Source organism: Heloderma suspectum, chromosome 11, assembly GCF_057233095.1.
Source record: "Heloderma suspectum isolate Gila_16-S chromosome 11, 16-S_ref, whole genome shotgun sequence".
Taxonomy (NCBI): Eukaryota; Metazoa; Chordata; class Lepidosauria; order Squamata; family Helodermatidae; genus Heloderma; species Heloderma suspectum.
This window is the reverse complement of record NC_139468.1, coordinates 37,420,380-37,442,079: the sequence shown is the minus strand read 5'-3', so window position 1 is coordinate 37,442,079 and position 21,700 is coordinate 37,420,380. Positions and strand designations below refer to the sequence as shown.

Sequence of the window (21,700 nt, the reverse complement as noted above, 5' to 3'; positions counted from 1 at the left end):
TATTTTGTATGCCAGATGTATGCTCTACTACTTAACTATGGCTCATGTTGTGCTGTAGTCAGTCCACAAAGCAAGACTGGGCTCATGCAAGACCTCCATGAAGAGCCTACATGTGGTCTGAGGTTCTGACAGCTGCTACCATCATCTGTAGAGAGCTTCTTCCCAGGCACTTGCCACTTATCTACTCTTCATACAGCAGCAGAGAGGAATGAAGACTTTCTTTTTCTTCTCTGCTGCTGGTGGAGAAGTCAGGTGTCGACAGATGAACAGGTAGCATCACTGAGAATATGGGGGGAGACTCCATGGGGTCCCATTGGATCTGTATATTTTGGCTTTGGCTTTCTTCCACATGGGGCCAGTTGCATGGATTCTAGCCTATACGCCATGCACTGCCAATGTGGTAAGTTGTCAGGGATGAGTCTACGTGCCTTGAGATGTCTAACAGTTCCGATTCTGAATCAGAGCTGGGGCTAGGGATGGATGAAAGGGACTTAACTGGTCCCGCAGCTTGCTTTGCGGTGGGGGGGAGGTGCTTCGCTTCTCCCCCCGAAGTTCAAGCGACGGGGGGGAGGCGCCCCACCTCGCCCGGCCGAAATTCAGGCCGGGGGGGAGGCACCCCATCCCTCGCTGCCGAAATTCAGGCCAGGGAGGAGTGCCCTGTCTCCCCGGCCACGAAAAAAAAGTAAAGTAAAAAAAACAACAACACACACCCGTGATAGGCTACGTAACGATTTACGTAGCCTATCACGGCTAGATTTCCAAAGTCAGCCGTGATAGGCTACGTAAATCATCATGTAGCCTATCACGGGTGACTTTGGGGAAAAAAAAAAGCGTGTATGCAAATGCTTTCACGCTTACACAAATGCTAAGGATTTGCGTTCCTTAGTTTGGCATGTCTATTTGCATTGCCCTTATTTTCGCCGTAGTCTACGTAAATCTTTATGTAGACTAGATATGCCAAACTAAGGAATGCAAATGGCGGCGCGCCATGGGCGCCGCCATTTGCGTGCGCGCTTCTTCTTTTTTTTTTCAAAGTCACCCGTGATGGGCTACGTGACGATTTACGTAGCCTCTAACGGCTGACTTTGGAAATCTAGCCGTGATAGGCTACGTAAATCGTTACGTAGCCTATCACGGGTGTGTGTGTGTTTGTTTTTTTACTTTACTTTTTTATTTTGTAATGGTGGCGGCGGCAGCCAGTCAGAAGACCGGCCGCCGCTGCCGCCCCCGCCGAAACGCCACCGAAACGCCGTTGGGACCCGCCGCCGAGAGGGACATTCGCACGAGGTAAGTCCCATCCCGGGGGGGGGGGCGGGGGGCCGGTAGAGAATTTCCCCACCAATTTCGGGGGGCCGAATGCATTGGCATTCGGCCTCCCGGAGATTCATGGAGAAATTCTCCACCATCCCTAGCTGGGGCAGCAGCTAGATGGGGGAAGGACTCTCCCTAGTGAACCAAAACGCTGGAAGAGAGTCCTCCCAACACCTTGACGAACAGATGGCCCAAACTGAATCCCTGCTCTGTCCCTCCACCATGAGAACTCAAGTTTCTGAAGAGGAAGAGGGGCATGACTTGAGAAATGCTAGGGCACGATGCAAAGCAAAGCGGGAAAAGTTAGGGGCAGGGCTCAGACGCTCCACCCAAATAGCCACTCTTGGAAGCCAGTGTAGGAGAGAACCACCCTAAGGGAGGGGCATCACTGCAAAGCTAGTTTGGAGGTTCATACCCTGAACTGCTGGCAACTTTCTCTCCCTCTGGTTTGTCTCCTCTGCTTAGAGATTGTTGATTAGTGGTTTAGAGCCTGGGGGGCAGCCTGAGAGTTTTCCATGAATCTGCATTTGTAGAAAGAGTACGCTCTAGCAAAATAAAGTTGCATTAGCCTGAAGCTGTGGCTGTTGCGGTGTAGCTTGCAAAGGGAAAGGATGATCCAATTCTGACATAACTGCTTGACAGAGCAGGCTGAGTTTGCTCTGTGGATAGGCAGAAGAGAATGTGCAATGGAGGGACCAGCAGGGAATAGGCACAAGAAGGGAACCAGGGACCAGCTGGTTCTAGAGCTGATCTTGAGCAAAAGAGGAGCAAGAGGAGATGAGCAGAAAGTTATAAGGAGGGTCATAGCATTTTACTGCTCCTTGATTTTTTCTGTAGTTGGTAGTGTTTTTAATGCTGCGCTCTAATGTGGTTTTTTAAATGTTGCATTTTAATATTGTGAACTGCAGAGAGATTTTATTATATTCAGTGGTAAATAAATAAATAAATAAATAATGACGAATAGCAGCCAGTAGCAGAGTCAATGTCGAGCATGGAAGAGGCATGATCCTATGACCACTTGATTTTTTTTTTCATATTTATATCCCACCGTTCTTTTTCATGTGAGAACTTTTGGCAACTAATGCACAAAAATAAAAAGCAGTTGGTGAAAGCAGGGAACTGCTGGTTTCTCTTTGCCACTTGTATGGTTGCCTTTGTGCGATAATATTTATTGCATTTTGAGTGCCCATCTTATCTCAGCCATCCTTACAACAAGCCTGTAAGAAAGGAAGAGCAGCAGTACCATTTCTCCCTGTTGGGGATGGGGGAGATGAGTGGCTTGCCTACATGATGCATTTCAGTCATTAGTCTCCATGCAATTCGGACTGGAGAGAGGGTGAGAGTGGCACCAGGGGTTCTGGTTCCGCCTCTACTCCACCCCCATGCTGGCCCAGGGGACTTCGTCATTCACACCTCGCTGAAGCATTCTGGATTGTGAAGCATTTGACCAGAGTGGAGACTGAACACCATCAAAGTTACATATTAACTCTTCTAATTGCTGTGTGGACTGTTCACATCCCATAATCAAGAGCCGCAGAGGCTTCTTGGCTCATACTGCAGAGTTTCTGGGGACAAAACTAGATGGGACACTATTCACGCTATCAGCAATTGTATGAATTTGTGTGAGTTTTTAAAGTAAATAACAAGCATAGAACACCCCACCCCCAGTCCAGATCAGGGCATGGGTAGAGGATCCTTAACCCTTTGCCAGCCACTGTGGTTCCAATCCAGATCTGTCCTCTTGTGTCTACTATTTGTCGGGATGTGTGTATAACCAAAACTTAAGCTTTCTGAACCTCTCTTTATTCCACCGTTCTATCTCATGCCTGTATCAGGTTGTGATCTTTGTTCTTTTCTTTTTGCATGAAAATTTGTGTGTATTTTTGTGCATATTTCTCCCAGTGCCTGCATCAGTGATGCACATCTTTGAAATGTACACATTCTTCTCCCATCGATTAAAGTGGGTTTGTGCACATTTTTCAAATGTATGTGTTTTTGCATGCCTATTTTTCAAACGCACGCATGGTGTTGAACACCATTTTTGGTCCACGAATTACGTCGCAAGCCCAGAAATGTATGGACTTCGACTGCAGATTGCATTCGAGAGTGTGTTTGGTTCGGGAGGTGCGAACTGGGTGAATTCTGATAAAAAATGAACTGAAAAGAATTTCTCACACATCCCTAGCTATGTGCATTCAAAGGAAATCTTCCTTTCGTGCCAAAGGAAATAGCAGGCATGGGGCCCATGATTTGGATTGGGACTGCAGTGGGAAGCAAAGGATTAACACCACCACCTCTACTTCCCTCCCATTAGGATCCCTACCCAAATCACTTGTTGCTAGGGAAGAACAGCAGGGGGGGGGTTGCCTTCATGTCCTGATTTTGGGCTTTCCATAGACATCTGGTTGGGCACTGGGAAACAGGATGCTGGAGTAGATAGGCCTTTGGTTTGATCCAGTGGGGGTCTTTTTATGTTCTTATGCCTGCTGTTTACTTTTCTTTTAAAAAATGTATTCATACAAGCACTAGATAAGTGCATGGTCTAGTTTGGTCCTGAAATCTTTGTCAGCCTCCTAGATCAGAGCAGGCAAATGGTGTCCCCTAGATCAGGATTGGAGAATGTGTGGCCCTCCAGATCTTTTTGGCCTAGAACTCCCATCAGACCTAGCTAGGGGTATACAGATTCTGCACCGTCTGTTCCGGTGGGGAATCCATGGGGGGGGGAGGTGATCCATTCCTCCCCCCCCCCAGTATCCTCCAGAGCGGTTCCGCTCCGCTCGGATTCCGGGTGGGGGGGACTGGCTTGGGGCGCTTACCTTCCCTCCTGCCAGCCAGAGCCGTTCTCCTCTTCCCTGTCCCCACCGATTGCCTTTAAAAAAAGTCTTTAAAAAAAAAAAGGCCATCGGGAGGATGTGCCCATAGACTTATACGCAAAATAGAGTGGTGAATCTTGCGTATAAGCCTGTGGACACATAGACTTATACGCAAGATTCATGACTGTATTTGCGTATAAGTCTCTGAGCACATAGACACATCCTCCCAATTGCCTTTAAAAAAAAAAAAGACTTTTTTTTTTAAAGGCAATCAGCAGGGACAGGGAGGAGGCAAACGGCTCTGGCTGGAAGAAACAGCCGAGTGCCGTTCCGCCTCCAGTCCTCCTGGAGCAGAGGTAAGTGGTCCCGATGCGCTGTGGATTCCCGAGGCTGGATTCCAAAGAATCTGGCCTCATTTGAATCCGCAGTGGATTTCTCTGACATCCCTAGACCTAGCTAGCATAGCCAATGGTGAGAGATCATGGACGTTGTAGGCCAAAACATGTTGAGGGCCACAAGTTGCCCAGGCCTGCTCTAGATGCTGTTGGACTAGAACTCCTGTTATCCTTGACCATTGGCCATACTGGCTGGGGCTGCTGAAAGGTGGAGCCCAAAAACATTTGGAGGGTCACAGGTTGCGAAGATGATTGCAACAAAGATGACCAGAGCCCTATGAGGAGAGACTGAAAGAACTGGGCACGTTCAGCCTTGAGAAGAGAAGACTGAGGGGAGACATGATAGCGCTCTTCAAGTACTTGAAAGGTTGCCACAGAGAGGAAGGCCAGGATCTCTTCTCGATCATCCCAGAGTGCAGGACACGGAACAATGGGCTCAAGTTACAGGAAGCCAGATTCCGGCTGAACATCAGGAAAAACGTCCTGACTGTTAGAGCAATACGACAATGGAACCAATGACCTAGGGAGGTGGTGGGCTCTCCCACACTGGAGGCATTCAAGACGAGGCTGGACAGCCATCCGTCGGGGATGCTCTGACTTGGATTCCTGCATTGAGCAGGGAGTTGGACTCGATGGTCTTGCAGGCCCCTTCCAACCCTACTATTCTATGCTTCTATGATTCAGTGCCCACCCCAGTTTGGATTTTCAAGGATGGTGGTTTGGAAGAGTACTGGAGGGGTCTGAATTTGCCTGCTGTTGCAGAGAAACATTGGCATATATTACTTTTCAGTATAATGTCAATGAAATGCATAAAAGTAAATTTTATAAAATACCCCCCCCCCCCCGAAATGCAGTAACTCCTACAACTTGGGAAAGCTGTTGGATGGGATCTGACACAGAAGGTCATGGTTTCTATCAAATGTGTGCGTGTTCTATCAAAGTATACAGAAAAAGGGGGAGAGAGAGCTTTCTTGGATTCTGCTGCATGTCAGACATAACAGACCATGCTTCTGGGAATTGTAACACGCCCTCAGAGACTAACTGTTTACGACTTAGAAACACATAGACACTTAGTTCAAAAACAGAGGAACCGATTAACTCCCTTCCATGTGAATGATCAATCTTTAAAATGGAAGGGTTGAGTTGTCAGCTCCCCTTTCCCTTCCAAATACCAATGGAGGAGACTGTGATGGAAGATAACTGTGGTTCATTCCCCGGGCATATATACCTTCCTGCATGCTTCTCTGTAGTGTTGCCATTTTAAACACAAAGTTCAACTTCTTTCATAAAATTGTAAGACATCTGAAGCTCTGCTTCTGCTGGGAGGGCTTTTTCTCCCTCAACCTACATGCCTAGTTTTTCCTTCCAGATGTAGCAAGAGGAGACTTTAAAAAAATAATTGTTTTCATCTTTCAATTAGAGTTGGGCCAAGTGTTCATGAGGTTTGGTTTTCATGTTGAAATGTGCTTTTTTGGAAAGGGGGCATGTTTGCTTCATTTCTCAGCTTTCCCTTAAAGTCCTGTACACCAGTCGCAGCTCAGCCAGAGCTGTGGAAAAGCTTCCTTACCTTCCCTGGGATGATTTTAAGGCTTTGGGAAGCTGAACAACCCCCAGTGGAAGCTGCTGACTCCAGTGTTGGTGGAGCGGTGAATCTGCTCCGGGTTTCAGTCACAACCAGTCAGAACTCTAAAGGAGCTGTCAAAGGTGTGAGGCACCTTGGGTAGCTCCTTTACAGTTCTGATTGGTGCTGACTGAAACCTGGGGTGGGTTCACCACCTTACTGACACAGCAGCCAGCACCCTCCACTGATAACCCCTAAGGTATCAGCCCACAGGGCATAGCTCTTGAAAAGTGGGTCCAAAGGAGGTGCATAATCCTTGTGTCAGATTGCCCAAGCTTGGGTTTACCTGTAAATTAGATTAACCAGATTAACGTTACCCACCAGGCCGCGCTAACACTAAGGCAGAGTCTCTTTGATGTATTCTGTGTAAGTCACAGGAATGTAGGTAGCTCCCGTATATGGAGTCAAACCATTGGTCCATCTAGCTCAGTATTGTCAATACAGCAGCTCTCCAGGGTTTCAGGCAAATGCCAAAGTACCACATATACATTTATTAATTTTTTGTTGTTCAGTCGTGTCCGACTCTTCGTGACCCCATGGACCACAGCACGCCAGGCCTTCCTGTCCTGCACTCTCTCCCGGAGCGGGCTCAAGTTCATATTCATTGCCTCGGTGATGCTATCTAGCCATCTCATCCTCTGCCGTCCCCTTCTCCTTTTGCCTTCAGTCTTTCCCAGCATCAGGGTCTTTTCCAGAGAGTTTTCTCTTCGCATTAGGTGGCCAAAATATTTGAGCTTCAGCTCCAGTATCTGTCCTTCCAATGAGCACTCAGGGTTGACTTCCTTTAGGATGGACTGATTTGACCTCCTTGCAGTCTAGGGGACTCGTAAGAGTCTTCTCCAGCACCACAGTTCGAAAGCATCAATTCTTCGGCGCTCAGCCTTCCTTATAGTCCAGCTCTCACAGTAATACATTACTACTGGGAAAACCATAGCTTTGATTAGACGGACCTTTGCCGGCAAGGTGATGTAATTACACATCTGTTTATTATCATATTGAATGACAAAAGAAGAGAGGCAAAAGGACTCCGGAGAAGGGAGATGTCTTCAGGGCAGCACAGGAGCTGGCCAGTCAGTGCAGTCTTGACCCGGCTTGTACTGCAAATATACAGAACTGGTATTTCGGCGGCGGGGGGGGGGGGTTCCCCTTGGAGAGAACAAGTTATGCTTAGAATAAAAAGCAGTGATGGGCTTCTAGATCAGCCACACTGTTGTAAAAACCATTCTGCCCATCTTCACCTTTAAAGGACTTTCAAAAGCTATCTGTAATTAGCCTATCGAAATCAGATTGATTATGTCCTTTGCAGCCAAAGATGGAGAAGCTCCATACAGTCAGTAAAAACAAGACCTGGAGCTGACTGTGGCTCAGATCATGAGCTGCTTCTTGCAAAATTTCGGCTTAAATTGAAGAACGTCGGGAAAACCACTAAACCTTTCAGGTATGACCTAAATCATATCCCTGATGAATATACAGTGGAGGTGAGGAATAGATTTCAGGGATTAGACCTGATAGACAGAGTGCCTGAGGAACTATGGACGGAGGTCCGTAACATTGTTCAGGAGGCAGCAACGAAATCCGTCCCAAAGAAAAAGAAATGCAAGAAAGCCAAGTGGCTGTCTGATGAGGCTTTACAAGTAGCTCACGAAAGAAGGGAAGCGAAAAGCAAAGGAGAAAGGGGAAGATATACCCAACTGAATGCAGAGTTCCAGAGAATAGCAAGGAGAGACAAGAAGGCCTTCTTAAATGAACAATGCAAAGAAATCGAGGAAAACAACAGAATGGGAAAGACTAGAGATCTCTTCAAGAAAATTGGAGATCTCAAGGGAACGTTTTGTGCAAAGACGGGCATGATAAAGGACAAAGAAGGCAGGGACCTCACAGAAGCAGATGAGATTAAGAAGAGGTGGCAAGAATACACAGAAGAACTATACAGGAAAGATCTGAATGTCCCTGATAGCCATGATAGTGCGGTCACTGAACTTGAGCTGGACATCCTCGAGAGTGAAGTCAAGTGGGCCTTAGGAAGCATTAGTAACAACAAAGCTAGCGGAGATGACAGTATTCCAGCCGAGCTATTTAAAATCCTAAAAGATGATGCTGTTAAAGTGCTGCATTCAATATGCCAACAAATCTGGAACACTCAACAGTGGCCACAAGACTGGAAAAGGTCAGTTTACATTCCAATTCCAAAGAAGGGCAACGCCAAAGAGTGTTCAAACTACCGCACAATTGCGCTCATTTCACATGCCAGCAAGGTGATGCTCAAAATCCTACAAGCTAGGCTTCAGCAGTATGCGAACCGAGAACTACCGGAAGTACAAGCTGGGTTTCGAAGAGGCAGAGGAACTAGAGATCAAATCGCCAACATTCGCTGCATCATGGAGAAAGCAAGAGAATTCCAGAAAAACGTCTATTTCTGCTTCATTGACTACGCTAAAGCCTTTGATTGTGTGGATCACAACAAACTGTGGCAAATTCTGAAAGTGATGGGAGTACCAGACCACCTTACCTGTCTCCTGAGAAACCTGTACGAGGGTCAAGAAGCAACAGTAAGAACCAGACATGGAACAACCGATTGGTTCAAAATTGGGAAAGGAGTACGACAAGGCTGCATATTGTCACCCTGCTTATTTAACTTATATGCAGAGTACATCATGAGAAATGCCGGGTTGGATGAATCACAGGTCGGAATTAAGATTGCTGGGAGAATTATCAACAACCTCCGATATGCAGACGATACCACCCTAATGGCAGAAAGCGAAGAGGATCTCAAGAGCCTCTTGTTGAGGGTGAAAGAGGAGAGTGCAAAAGCTGGTTTGAAACTCAACATTAAAAAAACGAAGATCATGTCATCTGGCCCTATCACTTCCTGGCATATAGAAGGGGAAGAAATGGAAGCAGTGACAGATTTTACTTTCTTGGGCTCCAAGATCACCGCAGACGGTGACTGTAGCCATGAAATTAAAAGACGCTTGCTCCTTGGGAGGAAAGCTATGGCCAACCTAGACAGCATAGTAAGAAGCAGAGACATCACCTTGCCGACAAAGGTCCGTCTAATCAAAGCTATGGTTTTCCCAGTAGTAATGTATGGCTGTGAGAGCTGGACTATAAGGAAGGCTGAGCGCCGAAGAATTGATGCTTTCGAACTGTGGTGCTGGAGAAGACTCTTACGAGTCCCCTGGCCTGCAAGGAGGTCAAATCAGTCCATCCTCAAGGAAATCAACCCTGAGTGCTCATTGGAAGGACAGATAATGAAGCTGAAGCTCCAATATTTTGGCCACCTAATGCGAAGAGAAAACTCCCTGGAAAAGACCCTGATGCTGGGAAAGACTGAAGGCAAAAGGAGAAGGGGACGGCAGAGGATGAGATGGCTAGATAGCATCACGGATGCAATGAATATGAACTTGAGCACGCTCCGGGAGAGAGTGCAGGACAGGAAGGCCTGGCTTGCTATGGTCCATGGGGTCACGAAGAGTCGGACACGACTGAACGACTGAACAACAACAACAACAACAAGTTGCAACTGTAATCATCCCTAACCAGTGCTGGCTGGGGATGATAGGAGTTGGTAGTCCAGCACATATGGAGGGTATGCAGTTGGGGAATGTTGGACTAAGACTGGTGTTCAGAGTTTTTATGCCTTTGGAGAGAGCCCCTAAAATAGCTTTTTTGGATTCCAGCCAAGGCTTTCACCATCTGGAACACAGGAAGTTGCCTTACACTGAGTCAGACCATTGGATCAATCTAGCTCTGCATTGTTGACACTGACTGGCAGCAGCTCTCCAGGGTTTCAGGCAGGATTCCTTCCTAGCCCTACTTGGAGATGCCAGGGATTGAATCTGGGACCTTCTGCATGCAAGCAGGAGCCCTGCCACTGAGCTACAATCCCTCCCATTAGTCCAACCCTCTCAAACCATGCATCTATAGAACAGCCATCCCCAAACCTGGATTCCTCCAGATGATTTGGATGAAAAGTCCCATCCATCAACCAGCATGGCCAATGGTAAGGTATGATGGGTTGCAGTCAAAAATATCTGGAGGGCACCAGGGTGGGAAAGGCTGCTACAGACCACGTTGACGGTGGGCCTGTTACCCATCATATGGACTCAGTGGAATCATAGAATAGAGAGCGCAGGACAGGAAGGCCTGGCGTGCTATGGTCCATGGGGTCACGAAGAGTCGGACACGACTGAACGACTGAACAACAACAACAAGGGTTGGAAGGGGCCTACAAGACCATCGAGTCCAACCCCCTGCTCATTGCAGGAATCCAAGTCAGAACATCCCTGATGGATGGCTGTCCAGCCTCGTCTTGAATGCCTCCAGTGTGGGAGAGCCCACCGCCTCCATAGGTCATGGGTTCCATTGTCGTGTTGCTCTAACAGTCAGGAAGTTTTTCCTGATGTTCAGCCGGAATCTGGCTTCCTGTCACTTGAACCCATTATTCTGTGTCCTGCACTCCGGGATGATCGAGTAGAGATCCTGGCCTTCCTCTCTGTGACAACCTTTCAAGTACTTAAGAAAGGTTACTATCTCCCCTCAGTCTTCTCTTCTCAAGGCTAAACATGTCCAGTTCTTTCAGGTCTCTTCATGGGGCTTTGTTTCCAGTCCCCTGATCATCTTTGTTGCCCTCCTCTGAACCCTCTCCAGCTTCCCTGCATCCTTCTTAAAGTGCGGTGCTCAGAACTGGAGGGCTAGCAGAGAGTCTGTACTCTGCCTCAGCATTAGCCCACTCTGATGGGTAGACAAATCTGTCATTCCCAGTCTCATTGAGCTTGTCAGTGTTTTAAGGTCAAGGTTGTTCCATGCCATTTCCACATGAACTTGCAATGTTTAAAAACTAAAACAAATCCGTACCCTTTTTTGTGCACTTTTTTCATAATGGACTCATGCATGGGCACATCAGTGTACACATTTAGCATGCATTTTAAATATGCATTTCCCCCCATGTACTGTACATTTCTGAAATGCTTTGCATGAACTTTTCCCTTATATGAACATTTTTTGGTGTGCATTCTTCCCAAGATGAGCTGCAGCGGCAAGCTCACAAAAAATCTGTTTTCCAAATGCAGCTCTGTCTCGTTAAAAGGCTAGGGACATGCGAGCGGGATAAATATGTAAAGAAGACTCAATGGAGTGAATCTGTCATCCATCCCTATGGGGAGCTTTCCTGAACTTGGTTAGATAAGTTCAGGGATTGCTCAGTTGGTTTACTGCCAGGTCACAGCTAGGGATGCTGGAGAAATTCGAGATGAGCTAAAATGAGCTCGGACTTCTAAGAATCCAACCTGCGGAATCCGCTGCCGAGCAACCCCTACAGGCCGTGCGGAGTCCACGGACTTTTGGATGATTTTTTTTACTTTCCCAAAATTTACGCATATAAATTCGTAGGAAAATATATACATTTCTACTGAGGAAACGTTGAACGGAATGGGGGACGATACGCTAAATGTTACATACTAAGGTAAATTAACTAGGTATTTATGTAAATACTTACATAATTATGTACGTATTTTTCCGCATGATGAAAAAAAAATTGCATCTGCCTGTGGGTGGACGATGGAACATGGGAGTTGGTCCAAGACATCTGGAGGGGACATGGGCAAAGAATAAAATACAATCTTGAAATTCTGAAAATGAAACTTTAAAAGCCTCTTCAACCTCAACTCTATTTTTAGTAGATGCAATTTTCTTGACTGACTGTCTAAGTGGCTATTTGAACAGGGTATGGCAGTATCAAATGCTTCTTTGCTGAGGTATGCGTCAAACTAGGGATGTACGAAAGTCACTTACCTTTTTGAAGGGTGAAATTTGCGGGGGGGGAGGCGCTCTGTCCCTCCCCCGAAATTCTCTCTGGCTGGCTCCGCTCCGCAGACATTCCGCAGAGCCGCTGGCTGGGGCCACCCGCGGCCGGACATCTGGCTGCTGGGCAGCCTGCAGGGACACAAATGGCGGCAGCCGTAGCCGCCGCCATTTGCGTCCCTGTATTTTGCCATGATAGGCTACGTAAATATTTATGTAGCCTATCACGGCAAAAACCAAAACAAAACAGCAGACGTAAATGGCGGCGGCTACAGCGGCCACCATTTGCATTCCCTTTTTTTTGTCGTTTGAGCTGACGTAAATATTTACCTGGGGCCGCGGTGATGTAGTGGTTAAGATACTGAACTGCAGACTGGAAGGTCGGCAGGACAGCAGTTCGAGACCCGAGTGCCGCGTGACGGAGTGAGCTCCCGTCTTCAGTCCCAGCTTCTGCCAGCCTAGCAGTTCGAAAGCAAGAAATTGCAAGTAGATAAATAGGTACCGCTTTGGCGGGAAAGGTAACAGCGTTCCGTGCACCTCGGTGTTCAGTCATGCTGGCCACATGACCACGGAAGCATCTTCGGACAGTGCTGGCTCTTCGGCTTAGAAATGGAGATGAGCACCACACCCTAGAGTCAGACACGACTGGTTGGGGACACCTTTAAATATTTACATAGGTTATTACAGCAAAAAAAAGGGAACGCAAATGGCGGCCGCCGTAGCCGCCGCCATTTGTGTCCGCTGTTGTTGGTTTTTTTGCCGTGATAGGCTATGTAAGTATTTACATAGCCTATCACGGCTATAATGAGGCTAACATCCCTGCGTTAGCCGTGATAGGCTACGTAATTATTTACGTAGCCTATCACGGCTATAATGAGGAAGTGAATGGCGGCCGCAGATGCGGCCGCCATTCGCAAGTCAGCGTGGACGTCAGCAGGTAAGTGCCCCATTTCGCGTGCCTTTCGTGGGGTGGGGGGCTTCATTCCACCATGGATTTCGGGGGGCTGAATGCACTGGCAGAATTCGTGGTGGAATTCTCTGACATCCCTGTGTCAAACGGAATCCCTGGAATGGGTTGAAAGCCAACATAATTATGGGTGTGAAGACAGGTCTGTGGCATAGAATTACTTAGGACCTGGGACTGGTCTTGAAAGTATATGATGGATTTCCACTTAAATTCTGCTCCCTTTAGCTGCTTGGATGGCGATCACCTGGAAAACATGTGTAAGTTGCTCTGAGATCCTTGGAGGAAGAAGAGCAGGGTATAGATGTCATCAAGAAATAAAATACATTCAGAATGCATTATGCAACTTGTGGTCTCTGTCAGGCAGTGGCAGTCTGTGCTGTGGATTGTTGTAAATATTTCCATTGAAGAAAACCTTTCATTCATTTTTTCTCCATGTACATAGATATTTAGTATCCCATATTCCCACTGACATTAAAACTCCCATGGTAGCTTACAACGATGATGTAGCACCCATCTAAAAAATGAGGCCCGTTGTCTAATTTGCGATTTCCAGTGCATGTACACAGAGCCTTTCCAGTACACGTAATCCTCAAAAGCACCATACAACAATAAAAAAGTTAAATGTATTGTGATGCATGAAATCATATACAAACATCCAGTTAAATGCTGCATGTGAATTAAAATATTGCTATCTCACGAACTCATGTTAGTCAGGGGAAACTAAGTAATAATCCATTAAAAACCTGATGTAATCCATCAGTTTTCAGTGGCTGCCCTAGACCCAGTGAGGTTTATCTTGATCTTTCTGGGGACTTGACTAAGGAATCGTCAAATAGCCCAGCCCTGTGGACCAAATCTGAATATCTTTCCCCTTTGGCTGCTCAAAAGAGAAGAGCTCCTTGGCTGGAGAGCTGTGTTGAGATTTGACCTATTCATTTAAAGTAAATGGCATTTTAGTGACATTTCAGATTATCCAGATCTTAAATTTGCCTTTCTGCAGAAGGAGACACAAGCACAAGACCACACAGTAAAGTGGCTGCAAGTAGCTTTAGATATAGGTTCCAGAGAAACCTGTTCCTTAGTGAGCATGGACAATTTAGGGCACAATCCTATGCATGTTTTGACAGAAAAAGTCCTACAACTCCCAGCATTCCCCAGCCTGCATGGCTGGCTGGGAAATGTTGGGAGCTGTAGGACTTTTTTCTGTCTACGCATGTATAAGATTGCACCCTTAGCTTTGCATTATCCGCAGTTACTTGAACATCTGCAATCCATGTGGTTAACTAAGTGAACCCTGTTTTACCTGGGAAGCATAGAGGGATTAGGGGGAACATATTTATAATTTTGTCATGATACAGCATCTGTAGCTGGTCATTGGTCTTCCCTGGTTCCTATATAACTTCCTTTCCTGTCTGCAGTTTTTGTATAGGGAAGCAGAGCATCTCCTGTGTGTTGCTCCAATACCCAGGATCATCCTCCACTCCTGTCTCACTCCATGACCCCACTCTTCAGCCTCACTACTTACTTCCCTCTTGCATAGTGAACCCTGTGCAGATATTACCACTTTCCCTGCTTCCTGACTTCCAAACCCTGCAAAGGTACTCGATTCCCCTCCCCATGAGGGTCAGATCCTGTAGGAAGGTGTTGGATCCACTGAAAGGCATGACGCTTGATTCTGGTCTCACAAAACATCGAACCCTTTGGAGCAAATACCTAACTCGGTCATTGTTAGCTGTTGCATGCTTGACAAAAGTTGAGATTGCAAACATTTCAGCCTTGCTTGGGCAATGGCCACGCATCTCATTTTCCAAGTTCAAGCAGAGGTGAATTACTGGGACACAAAAGTCTTTAAATTCTGACTCTGTTCAGCTTAAAAAAAAATCTCCTCCCACCCCGCCATGCTTCCCCAAAACCCTCTTTTGTAGTTTTGCTTAAGCAATTAATGGTGAAGCAAGGTCTTTCTTAGCTCAGTATATGAGGGGAAGATTTCAAATAACACACTGATCATGTAATTAATTCTCGGTTGTAAATTCATTTTGAAGGTTTTAATTCTTTCCCAGAGGCCAAGGGCTACTTTTATTCCACCTAAAATGCTCCAGTCAGCCAAGAAGCAGTTGGAGTAAGAAAAGGGCTGTGAGGGAATGGGGGTCTCTCTTCTTAGTGCAGGATGAGAGGAAAGGCTGGTGGAACAGCTTTCAGATGCAGGCAGGACATTTTCTTCTTAATTTTAAACAAAGATTTCTGAGTCAAGAGTTCCAAGCCTTGGGTTCCCGGTCCTTTTGTGTGTGCATGTATTTTGTCCATGAGCCAATTCAGATGCTGGCTTAAGAGAGCCAGGTCACTAAAGAAGTCACCATAAAACTGTATCAAAAGATATCTGGCTGTGAGAAATGTTATCCTTTGATGCAACTCAAACGTTGTAGCACACAGTGTTCACACTTTTGTAAGCTGAAACTAGATGGGCAGTTCCATTTACTCAAACCCATGCCTACCCAGTTTGTCCATGAAGCTGAGGTATGTGCCCAATTTTTAAGAGCAAAAATGAGTGTACTTGTGATGGACCTCCCTGCAATCTGTTACTCAGGCTCCTTTGCTCCCCGGATGGGCTCCTTTACTGTTACTGGGCTCCTTTACCAAAAATGAGCCCAGCTGGGAGATAAGTATTTGGGTGACGTACTGTGGCAAGGGTTTAGCCCTGTCACCACACTGATAGCTCCTCCTCCTCCTCCTCTTCTTCCTCTTCCTCCTCCTCCTTTTCTTCCTCTTCTCCTCCTCCTCCCCCAAACCAGACCCCACACATCCACTCCCTACTTTATATGTGTTAAGGACAGTCCCAGGTTTCGACAAAGACGTTCTTCAACTACCCATACAGTCTTAGATGGTTTTTCTACCTGTGTTCCATTTCTTCCCGACAGGGAGCAGGTGTAGTTGCTATGAGTGTGGGGTATGAGCCAGAAAGTCCCCTTGTTCAAATCTTCCCTCTGCCTTTAACTCACTATATAGCCTCAGGCAAGCCTCTGTCTCACACACAGCCTCTCCCTACCCCCATCTGTAGTATCAGTATATTAATATTGACCTACCTCACAGGGGGTCTGATGGCATTTCTGAGATACTGTATGTGAAGTACTAGATAAATACTAAGCAGTATGACGATTGTGCTTCTTAATCTGCCATGCGGGGTTCCAGAATTTCAATGTAGCTGTGATTGGGCAGCAGCATGACTCTGGTCTCCCATCCCCACCCCAAACCAAAGGTAGCAACAAAGGCTCTTGTCTTTGTCATTCAATATGAGCCTGGAAGTTTCATCTCCAGACAATGGGATGAATTACTCTAGTTACTAGTCTCTAGTATTTCACATTTCTGTGGGCTCAACCATCACCAGTGTTTTGTAAGTCCTAGAATCTCACAGGTCCTTGTGAGGCCATTTTGGACATTTTTTTTTAAAATGTCACTTTAATTTAATTTACAGATTAATACACTTCTGCATATTTATGTTTATGCAGAGTTTGTAGAAATCACTACTAAAAAGAATGTTGATGTCTAGGTTTTGCCTCTGTTCTATTATGGCAAAGATCTTACTTGTCAGAAGGCTTCAAACTTCGTCTGGAGAAAGAGAATGGCCCAGTAAGAAAACAAGAATTGCCCATTGCTATCTTCAGTTCTTGTTTAGCTAGCCCAGATTAACCACCAATTCAATCTCATTTGTTCATTGGATTTCTCAACCCTCTTTCCCTTTTCCTTGGGAGAATTTCATATTATGAACTAGAAATGTCACCATTTTTTTGGTATGTGCATTTTATTTATTTAAAATATTTATAAACTGAAATGCCACCAAGGCCCTTAAAGAAATGTACCATTGAAAACATAAATACAATAATAGAATAAAATTGCAACAGCAAAATAAAAACGGGAAACAGAACCTCCTTAAAACATTAAAATCCATCCAAGTCCTGGCAAAACCGTGTGGTTGCTACTGCCCCTCTAAACCTTGGTAAAGATGGAGCCAACCTAATCTCCCTAGGGAGAGAGCTCCACAGGCAGGGTGCTGCTACAGAAAAGGCCCTGACTTGAATACCCACCAACCAAGTCTGTCTTTGTGGTGGGACATATGTACATATATCTGTATCTATTGATCTAACAATCTGTTTATCAATATTGGTAAGACTGTTTAGGATATCTCCTTCAGAATAAATCAGTTATTTCATTTCAACTTGACCTCTCGGTCCTAGGCAGTTCGGATAGCTTGCAACAGAAGATGTAATATCATTTTTTTGCTAAATTGTGTTATCGCCACATTTCTGTAGCACAATCTAAGATGTGTAAACAAAGCCAGCGGGATGCATATCCAGCTGCCAGATGATACTCTTCACAGTTCCAGGTTGCAAGAACAGGCTTGCCCTGGAAGATCGCACGTGTGTGCGCGCGCGCCATGCCTGTCTTGTCTGTGTGTGTGTTGTTGTGTGTGTTTTAATTCAGCTGCAGAAGTCAGATAGAACTAGGCACAACACCGGACAGCACCACTAGATTTCTAAGCCGAGTAGCTCAGGCCCAGCTGTCACTGCTTAGACGCAGCATCCTGCAACCCGGGAGCTTTTTCTGCCACTTCCAGATCTGAGCGTGCTGCTTTTACCCACTCAGGGCTGGAGCTACATGTTGGCAAATGCTTGTTCCCAAACTATGTATGCTGAGATAATGGGGTAGGGGGGCATTGTAGGGGGAAAGCGGTGAGTGGGTGGGGGGTTAAGCACCCCTTTCCACCGGCTGATTCTCCTCTGTTAGTGCCCCTGTCCTCGCAGTATCCCTCATAAGACAAACACAGAGATGAGAACGCCTTTGTTTGCCTTGTGGGAGGTCGTTCTACCCTCGGTGGCAAGGGAGGAGGGCAGGGTTGTCTTTTCCAATAAGAGATCCTGATTCATCACAGTCTCTGTAGGGAGATTCGGCCAACTCTCTTCTACCCCCCCCCCCGCACATTGGAAGGACACATGAGGGGGAGCACAGGGCCACGTGGGCTAGAACCTGCACCCTGCCACTGATGCATGGTGCTGCCATGCCTCCTGCATCCCTCAGTGGAACTGCTTCCTCACCTACCATGCGTTTGGCCAGCATGGGAAAGGGCTCCGTACCAGTGAAGGCTGGTGGCGCCAATGTCAGTGGGGCAGTGAAGCCGCTCCGGGTTTCAGTCAGAACCAGTCAGAACTCTCAAGGAGCTCTCCGAGGTGCAAAACTAATGATAATGTGCACACACAGAGCTTCTCGATGCAAGGGGGCCTTGCCCAATCAGGATTCTCATTGGGCAAGCCCCCCAAAACTTCCTGACTGTTTGAGCAATACGACAATGGAACCAATTCCCTAGGGAGGTGGTGGGCTGTCCCACACTGGAGGTGTTCAAGACGAGGCTGGACAGCCATCTGTCAGGGATGCTCTGACTTGGATTCCTGCATTGAGCAGGGGGTTGGACTCGACGGTCTTATAGCCCCCTTCCAACCCTACTTACTATTCTATGATTCCCCCTCTATATGCATACCTCAGTAGAGGCTTTTCCTATTCTGGTGAAATATGCAGAGGGCAGGGAAGCATTTCAACTGCAGGTGTTAGTGGTGGCTTGCGTGACCACCCCCCATGCATTTTTTAAAAAATTCATGAGGAGGAGGTCACATGAGCTTCTCTTTCCACACTCTCTCTCTTTCCGCTTTCGTAAGCAGCTCTGAAATACAAAGGAGTTTCAGCCGATCTGAAGAAAACTCCCTCCAAAGCACTGAAACTAGAAGAGTCACACCTGTTGTTATTTTTTAAAGTGTTAAAATAAATGTAGTATTTGCAGAAGATACCATACGTTTCCGGGCTACAAACGAGGACCGCGTGGGCATCCTGGTTTTCAAGGTTGCTGTGAGAAATACTGTTGCCAAATATCTTATGATAACCTCTCTTATGACCCCTATTGTCTGGGACAGTTTTAGGAAATACCTTATATGTTTGTTTGTCCCCCCCCCCATTTTTCTCCCCCTCCTCTTTCCTTCCAGGAATCTGAGAAAAAGGGCTTAATAGAAAGAATCCACATGGTCCAGGACATTGTTATAACGGTCCAAACACTCCTGGAGGAAATAGCATCTTTTGCAGAGAGGATAAAAAAGTAAGTGAAAGTTATGTTCCAATGCTCTGACAAACCTCTGAACACCGAGACTGAAAACAATAGGCTAAAAGTGGGAATTGCTGGAAGGCAAGCATCGACCAGCAGAATGGTCATTTCCTACACATGCTTTTCAGTCCAATAGGAACAATACCCATCACTATATCATTCATTAATTTCTGACTTTGTCTTTCTTGCTCCATTTAATTATGAGTGGGAGCTTGTGAAAATCCATGCCTAAACCACCTCTGTCCCCTGGCAAAATACAGCATTGCTCTGGGTCCAGTTCACCTTCTCCCTGTGCATCCTTCAGCATCATCTCCTTTGCCACATCACTATCACTAATCTGTGTAGCATGTTTAGAACCAAAAGGGCCCATAGAGTGCCTGTGTTCTGTGTGCAAGTCAGCAAAACTCAAGCTTGCTGAAGTTCTCCAAATTCCATCTCAAAGCTCATTCCAACTTGAGCCTGTATCAGATTGTGAGATTTTTCTTTTCTCATGAAAACCTGTGTGTATTTTCATGCATATTTTTCCAAATATACACATGAGTTGTGTGCATCTTTATTTATTCACAATATTTATATACCACTCCACATCTAGAACAGATTTTGGAGTGGTGAACATGAGAGATAAAGCAGGAAAAGGATAAAAAAGATTAAAACACCAGATTAAAATTATGCTATTTTAAAAAACAAAATGCCAATAAAAACCAGGACTGGTCAGTTAAAGAATGTTTCCTGGAACAGTGCTGTTTTCAGGAGGTGCCAGAAACAGCACAGTGTTGGGACCTGCCTGACCTCCAGGGGAAGGGAATTCCAAAGAAAGGGGGCCGCCACGCTGAAAGCTCTTTTCCTGGTGGTCTCCAATCAGGCCATAGGTCCACCTGGAACCACCAGGAGCATACCCTCTGACGACGTCTTTGAAATGTATGCATTCTTCTCTCATTGACTAAAGCGTATTTGCATGCATTTTCAAAAGTATGCAATTTTTATGTGCGTTTTTTAAAATGTGCATATGCTGTTGAACCGCACTGCAAGCTTGAAAATGTATGGACTTCGACTGTAGATTGTGCCCAAGTCCGTGTTTGGTCCGGAAGGTGCGAACTGGGTAAATCCTGATCAGAAATGAACTGAGATTAATTTCTCATGCATCCCTGGTTCTATGGACCTTCTTGGTGTTTGGAAACCTCTTCCTGTAGAGCTCTGCCATGTCTAGGGCATTTTCCAGAAGCAATGGAAGGCTTTATTGGGGAAAGCACAGAAGGTTCTTGGCTGGTTTTTAAGAGAAGCTCTTTAAAGATGGGTAGAGTCCCTCAGTGTAATTTCAGCATAGTTTGGATCACCTGGGTATTTGTTTCCTTATCCATCTCTTCAGACTGAGTCCAAGTTGTTGTTTTTGATTTCTGAAATGCCACCTGACTTCTGTGTAGAAGTCTCCAGGCCCCGTTACCTAGTGATGGCCTCTCTGTTGTTTGTCCTTCCATTTCTGATTGATAATTAGGTGCCTTAGCATTCATGAATAAGTTGAAAAAGATGAAGGGAAATGTTTCTTCAGGGCTTTAGAGTGAGCATCCCCAAATCCTGCTGCCTTCAACCACATCTACCAATTTACTTTAATTGATTACATTTATATCCCACTCATTTTGCAAGGAGCTTAGAGAAACTCGTGTGTGGTTTGGCCTGGCCTGTCATACCTACAATGTATGGCTCCAAACCTGCTTAGCTTCAAAATGTCAGTCTGTTTCCCCTGCCATTCTCTGACTTAGCTTCTTCCTATGCAGAAAGAAGCGATCTTCTTTTTCTCTCATACACTGGCATAACCGTGTGACCTTCCTTTTTTAAACACACACATGCACGAGACACAAATTGAGTCTTGTCAACAGTTCCGCTCTTTAAAAGAACAGCCGTGTGGGGTCTAAAAATACAACAAATCCATGTGTTGTGGTTCTGCAACATCTGTCCCAGCTGTGCGGGAAATGGCCAAGAGATGGCTTCTAGTCTGTGAACGGAGTACTGTTCTGTGTGCAGCTGGATGACAGGAAGGCTTGGAACGCCGGGTGACTCTTAATTCTGGTATTCATTTTGATCACAATGATCCTTAAGAACCCAAGGGGGCATTAATATGGCTGCCCTGCCTAATCCCCCAGGAATCCCATTGTAACTCAATAGTAATGTTGCTATGGACAAGGAAAATGGGGGAAAATCCACCACAGTGGTTTTAACAAGTGTCACAATGGTTTAGATAAGCATTGCCATCCGTATAACCCTTAGTATCAAAGGGGCTTTTTAATAGCTCGATTCTATTGCGGTTGGTGGATTTAAAAATACTTTCCATGTATTTATGGGTAGTGCTCATCCCTGCTTTAATTTAAATGGTAAGGTCTTCACTGAGAGATGCATTATTTCCTCTCATCATCCGTTAAGACAAAGTATTCTTCATAACCCGAATCTGGTACTCCTCCGGTTCAGCCCATCCTTTTGGACCAGCATCACGCTTTACATCCCTGGGTGACTTCCTTGTGACAACCAAGGCTTTCAAAAGGCAGAATACCGATCTGTATGGCTTCCCATGGAGAGCCAGGCTGCTTAGACTCAGGGATGTTGGAGGAATCTGTCTGGGGGGTGAAGCTCACCGAGCTTTAAATAGCTGGGCTCCCTGGA

General features: G+C 46.0%; 1 protein-coding gene across 1 annotated transcript in view; it reads left to right on the top strand.

Annotated features, from left to right (window-relative positions):
• MCTP2 (multiple C2 and transmembrane domain containing 2) overlaps positions 1–21,700 on the top strand; it is a 197,724-nt gene that overhangs the window by 161,998 nt on the left and 14,026 nt on the right. Inside the window, exon 20 of the mRNA XM_084817427.1 lies at positions 18,933–19,042. Coding sequence (XP_084673553.1) covers positions 18,933–19,042 — 110 coding nt within the window. The remainder of the gene's footprint in view (positions 1–18,932; positions 19,043–21,700) is intronic.